The 6,597-nt window shown below is 38.0% G+C and overlaps 1 protein-coding gene across 1 annotated transcript in view; it reads right to left on the reverse strand.

Moving 5' to 3' along the window:
* The window catches only part of prpf6 (PRP6 pre-mRNA processing factor 6 homolog (S. cerevisiae)), a 14,784-nt gene extending 11,613 nt beyond the window's left edge, over positions 1-3,171 (reverse strand). Inside the window, exons 1-6 of the mRNA XM_013912755.1 lie at positions 2,911-3,171; positions 2,256-2,418; positions 1,992-2,110; positions 1,792-1,870; positions 745-921; positions 80-208 (exon numbers count right to left, since the gene is read on the reverse strand). Coding sequence (XP_013768209.1) covers positions 80-208; positions 745-921; positions 1,792-1,870; positions 1,992-2,110; positions 2,256-2,418; positions 2,911-3,098 — 855 coding nt within the window. The 5' untranslated portion in view covers positions 3,099-3,171. The remainder of the gene's footprint in view (positions 1-79; positions 209-744; positions 922-1,791; positions 1,871-1,991; positions 2,111-2,255; positions 2,419-2,910) is intronic.
* Between the last annotated feature and the right edge of the window lie 3,426 nt (positions 3,172-6,597).

Genomic DNA, 6,597 nt, shown 5'->3' on the forward strand with positions numbered 1-6,597 from the left:
TTCTATCAGTATAATGGCAGCAGCATGAATCCTAGAAGAAAGTAAAAGTGAAAGTTGCGCTAGGTGATGCATCATTTACCTGACTGAGCCTCATATCCATGAGTGTGTTTCTGGCCTGACCAATTTTCCTCATATCCAGTTCTCCGGTCCCTGGTGTCATCAGACCAGGTGTCATGCTTCCTGGATAAGGTGTGTTCAGACCTCCCAGCTAGTAGAGATAGGAAACAATGTCAACAGAGAGGAGCAACACAGTCTGTGAGAAGTCTGTCATGGCACGTTTAAACAGCTCTTGAAACAAAAGCCTGAATCATGTAACACTTTTCTAGCCAATGCAAAATGACACAAATTACTTCAATCTTTTAATTTAAAGTCAAGCAATGACTTTTTCTCTGTTAGGAGGCTATACCTCTTAAAAAACTCAACTTTTTAAATCAGCACGCATGTCTCCATTTTCAATTCATGGACGTCTACCTGCATGCACAGGTCAATGAAGTGTCCCTTTCAAATGTATTTTAAATGCCAACAAAGTTCGTGTGACCAATTACTGTAGCAACAGGTGTCCAGTCTGTTAAACAGACAAAAACTGAGCAAACTGCTGTAACTGCAGAGTAACTTTTTTTCCAAGGAGATATCCTGACTCCTGCTGGGCCATAGTGAAACTACACCCTGAAGTTTAGTGAAGTGCACTTGGAAGTAAATATGAGTTACAAAAATTATTTCTATTTGTATACACAGTATACTGACCCCTTGCAACGGGTCAACAGAGGTGTGGTTCTCTCCACTCTGCAAGTGTTTGGAGAAGAAGCTGTCGGGGACAGGGGTGAGCTTCTCATAGCGGGGATTCCTCTGGCGCTTGTTTCTGGCATCTCCCACTTCAGGAATGCTCAGCCATTCCTCCTCTGACACCTCTGCAAGCTTCCTCTGTAGAGAAATAGTAAAGAAAGATGTTGGAGAAAAGAATGGGATGTGAGCATTGCTTTCATTTACGATTGTTTGATAATACCTGAGTACCTAAGCTAAATGTGATTTACTGCACAGAATCTGCAAATATCTGTACTGATTAAAATAGCACCTCTATTTTAATCAGTATTTTATTTCCTCAGTAAAACAAGAAGAAAAGGGAACACTGTTTCAGAGACAAACATGCAAGGCACTTTTCACTACTAGGCTATGACTAAGCTATTTTCACAGAAAGATCTTAGCCTGGGAATTCATTGCTTAAAAATCATGAATCTAGAGACTATAACCGATCCTGCCTGTGGCTATCTCATTGTACAATTCTTCCATTTAAAGCACAGTGTATGCTGTACTGCCTGCACATGCTTACTATTTGCACATCCTCTACAGAGAAAACAAAAAAGCACAGTATGACAAGAGGGGCACCACAATGTCAACTATATATTTCATTTGTGTAATATACTGGGACATTTATCATTAAAGCCATTTATAATTAAAGCCATTTTTTTATATTAGAGCTATTTTATTATATTGCATAACTTTGCAATATATTGAAATATTTAATTTATTTTAGTTAGCTGCTGTTCTTACAGTCTTGGAGAAACTCTGATCACATAATTTCCTCAGGCATTAAAAAAAGCCTTCTGATTCTGATTCAACCAAAGAATTGCATTGGATAATATTAATCCTTTTCTTCTGTAGATATGATAATAAAGCCAATAAAACCAAAATGCATTTAAGATGCTTTTAGTGCAAAAAGAAGACAACATTAGATTTTTTAACTCCATAAATGATGCAGAAGAGAGGTTTGGAATATTAGGGTCAATCGCTTACCTTTAAATCTGAGAACTGCTGCTGAATCTTTGGTCGCTCCATACGGTATTTCTCAATTTCCTCCTTTTCTCTCAGCTCCCTAAAATACAACGACAACCATGAACAAAAGACTCCTGCAATATAAAATCCATAATATATTTGAAAACAAATACACTGTGCATTGATAAACAATTAAACAATAGACTCTTTTTTTTTGTAACCTTCTTTCTTTGCGTCTTTCATCCATCCTCTTGTCCAGCGCTGCATATATAGCATCGGCTTCCTCATCATCTTTCTCATAGGGCCCACTTGAGAACAAGCTACCTGCATAACCATTAAACTACAAGAAAAACAACAAAACAACAAAGTATGACAAGATTATCAAATTAACTGCTCATAATAAAAGAAATTGGCTTTAAAATTGTGACTTGATCATTTAAACTCTCAGAGAAAAAAAAACTTTATCTACAACAAATCACAGATACCTCATCATAGTTGGTGTCATTCAGATCTTCATCATCATCATCCTGGTTCTTTTTCATTTGGTCCCCGACCGTCCTCTTTCCAGGGGGTGCATGCCGGTCATCCACTGGATCATTGGCATCACGAGCAGGACCGATATCAGATCGGGTGGTGAAACCGGTGGCACTGGAGGGAAAAGCATTCATTTAAATGTGACATAAATAAACACAGCCAGGCCAAAATTATACCGCGAGGTCTTTACTCTTCTCTATAACACAGTGACATAACACTATTTTGATCACTATGACTTTTTAACTTAAATTTTGCTCGCTTGTCTAAAACAGATTATATATTAGATGACTATGGATTTAGGAAGAGCATATATTGACATTTAACTCTATTTGAATTAAATTTCAATTTAACAGTTCACGTTTGGTAAAGCAATTAAATCATAAAACCACTAAACTATTTAAAAACTTCATAGTCTGGCGTACTTGCCATGGTAAAGGAAACGATATGCACTTTATTCACGTATAAATTATATATATATTAACCAATTAATTAATGTATTGTAAAACTACCTTGTACTTAAATTTTACTCATTATTAACTTGGGTTAGTACGATTGAAAAAAAAAAGGTCAATCTGGCTAGCAGCATGTAGCTTTAAGTTAGCTCACCCTCTGCCGAGACCGGGAACGTAACCGAGCGGAGCAGGCATCCCTAGAAACGGCTTTTTCTTTTTCCCCATGAGCGGAGAGGCGAGGGGCATTATCGGGGGCCCACCACTAGCCCCCGCCGCCCCGGTGCCTCCCGCAGAAATTTTGGAGACAATTTTAGGCGCTTGTTTTGCACCAGTGCTAGCCATCGTTGCTCACACGACGAGACGATGCAGAGCCGGATAAACAACAGTCGAGCTTCCGCTCCGAGGAAAAAGAGGCCTAAGGTCTAGAAACGCCTGGCAGCGCCCCCACAGGACTGGAGGATTATTAAATATTATTATTACTATCTTTATTTTACATTGTATTCAATACTATTTTAGTTTAGTTATAGCAAAACTGTTATACATTAACTATTCGGTTAATATTTATTGTTTTGAATGCAACTTGCTGTGAGACTATGTGGATGAATTTATTTCTTTACTTATGTTTTCAGCAGATTGAAATTTGCACAAAAGTCACAAGAGGGCACCACATCCTGAAAAATAATGCCGCTATGGAAACTCATTGAACTCAAGGGCCCGACTGTTGCTTCACAGCAGGAAGGTCGTGGGTTCAAATTCATTCTGGAGCTTTTCTCTGAGGAGTTTGCATGCTCTCCCTGTGTCTCCATGCCTTCCTCCAACAGTGCAAAGACAAGCCTGTTAGAATAAGTGGATGGATGGATGGTGTTGCATAAACTATCATCTGACTTTTGTGTGAAAACACCAAAAAGCTACATATTGTTTTATTCTGAGATATTTGTACTTCATTCTACTTAACCCCAATGGTACAAACATCCTGGCAGTTCCCTGATAATCAAATACCGAAATAAACTTCTCACATTATTTCATTCATTTATTTTATGGTTTTCCCATAACAATATGTCATAAATGGACCACCTGAATCTGACCACTTGATGGGACACATGGCACAGAAACACCCTAACTGAAACACACAGTGGTAAAATAGCAGTAATGGCATTTTCAAAATGGAATACTTACATGCATACACTAACTTAGACATGTGTTAGCATATTAAAGTCCCAACCTATTTAACATTATGAGGGAAAAAATATCCATTATCCTCTATATAATGTGGATATTCAAACTTGAGACAGGAAACTGTAATAGTGGTAATTACATATTAATATGGCATTTCTGGGTTTCCTCCCATAAGATGAAATTAGTCTATAGGCTACAACACTGCGCTTCAATCACATTTAACTTCACTGATGCACAGTCTGAGCCTCGGCTCAGGCTTTTACATTTTTCTTCATTTACATCGCCTGAAGGGCAGACATTATATTACTCCCGGGAGAAGATGCTATGATGAAAATGGACTGTCAGGCACATTAGCCGATATATAGCTCACGCAGGACTAATTTAAACACGGAGCGTAACTCAAGCCTTTATTTCATCCAGCTATTGTATGGCCTATTTTATTTTTCCCTGATTATTTCAATGATTGTTTGATTTCAACCGGAGGATTTTTATAGTCACACATAGAAATCAGAATTATGTCAGGCCTGAATTGACAGGGAAAGGTGGTAGAGAAAACCCCACATCATATATCTACAGTCTCGCATAGTCCTGAGCCATAATCCACTTCAGTCTCATTAATGATAAATTGTCTTTAAAGTATTGGCCTATATTAAGAGTGAGAATTTCTCAGAGCCTGATCCAAGCACACGTGTAGTACCAAGATTAATTTGCACAATAATTGATTCATTATTCTCTGCTACATGAGTAATGGTTACTATACCTAAATGAATAGAAAAGCTGTCTCCAATAATCTGATTTATATATTGGTAACAAAAGTGTGTTTCCATAAGCATAAAGCACCTAGCAGGAATCCACAAACCACCTCACATGCAGAAACGAACACATTCAAATCTGCAGTTGTGATGGCTGTGGAAGCAGAAGATAGCGGATATCTGCTCCGGGGCTGGGAAGACTGACTGAGTAACGGCGGTCTCGCCAGAGATCATGCTATCATCATTTCCTTTGATGTGCAGCCATAAAACATTTGGCAATGCTTCCTGTAAATGCAACTGTGAGTTGGAAGCTGTGTCTCGCATTAATAAAGTTTAAAAAAATGACAAAAAAACATTTTTTTTTCTACTTTACCTGCATCATAGACAACTTGGCATCATGACACAGAAGTCTAAAAAGGACTCATTTGACCTCTACAACTCATCTGCATGAAAAAGACAACTTCCTATATATGTTTGTAAGCAAACAGATCATAATGGAGACAAAGATTTTGACTGACAAGCCTTTTTTTTGCCTAGTCATTGTTATAGAAACCCTTTTTTTTAAAGAACCAAGCAGTGCTGAAGGACAATAATTTAATGGCTTTTTTTTTGTTGTTTTAACAAAGACTAATCACTTCAATTAGCAAGAAAATGCATTTTGTGTTATAGAGATTCACAAAATAATATCTCTAATTTCATAATAAATACTTTAATTTGTGATCTGGTGATACACTGATGCTTGACAAACAAAAGTGTAATTGGAAGAATAAAATGTGCTCTAAACAAGTGAAATTACAAAGAGAGTAATTGTGAATATTTTAATGGGTGCAAGCATACAGTAATGTGTGCATTCTTGCATGCTTATTCATTTACGTGTGGGCCAGTTTGCATGGATGCATAACTGAGTTTAATCTATTTTTTCAGTGCACAGAACTCAGGATGGAGAAACCAGTGGACTTTCTGCCTCAACCTGTACTACACCAGATGTCTACAGTGTCATGTGAATGCAAAAGAATGGGTCCACAGCGGTTAATAGGAAGATACCGAGAATTAAAAAGATGCAACATCTCAGCCAAAAGCAGCATGTTTACGGTCCACTAATTGAGCGAAGGCTGCTGTTTGGAGGAAGAAAGCACAGGAGGGCATATGTCAAGATGACAGGTTTATTGATATGCTTAATGCATCACCTACAAGCACACACCTACACTCACAAAGACACACATCATTCATTTTGCTGGGATTCATTGTGAGTTAATATTAGCTCATTATATTTTACAATACATTGTGGACAAAGGGAAAAAATAGGACACAGACAAAACCATTTTTCAGTGTGCAGACATACTAAACTGAATGACTGTGTCTTAGCTGAAAGCAGTCTACCTTAACAATGCCTCATTTCATACGTAGAAGAAAGTCCTGGGAGGATAAATGATTTATTTAGAGCTGATTAGTGGCTGTTTATTATTCTGAAACAAAGAGAAGTGTCCTTGTGGAAGGACAATAGTAAATTCCTATTAGGGCTTTCCTTTTGGAGTGGCTATCTACAGCTGTTTTGGCCAACAGATGTTCAAATAGAATTTCATTGATCCACTGAGTAAAACAAGGCTTTGGATGAGGATAGTCCAATAATGAGTCTAAGGCAGGATCTGCGACACTGTAAAAAGGAGGGAAAAATGGTGGTGGTTTTTGTGATGTGAATACTAATGCATTGACAGTTCAGGCAGTCGTGGCAAATGCACATTGCAGGTCAAAGTTAATGCTGCATTAGGCTAATTGCTGTGTAAAGAAAAAGACCCCTCCACTCCTCTCTTTAAGCAGTAATAGGATCACCACGAGTCTGTGGGAGGAGGCTTGTTTGGCCCATGCACACATGCCATGTTACATGTCTCCTTGTAGGCATTTAGTTTTTGCTC

Source organism: Pundamilia nyererei, unplaced genomic scaffold (assembly GCF_000239375.1).
Source record: "Pundamilia nyererei isolate P.nyererei 1_Seehausen unplaced genomic scaffold, PunNye1.0 scaffold00100, whole genome shotgun sequence".
NCBI classification, from domain to species: domain Eukaryota; kingdom Metazoa; phylum Chordata; class Actinopteri; order Cichliformes; family Cichlidae; genus Pundamilia; species Pundamilia nyererei.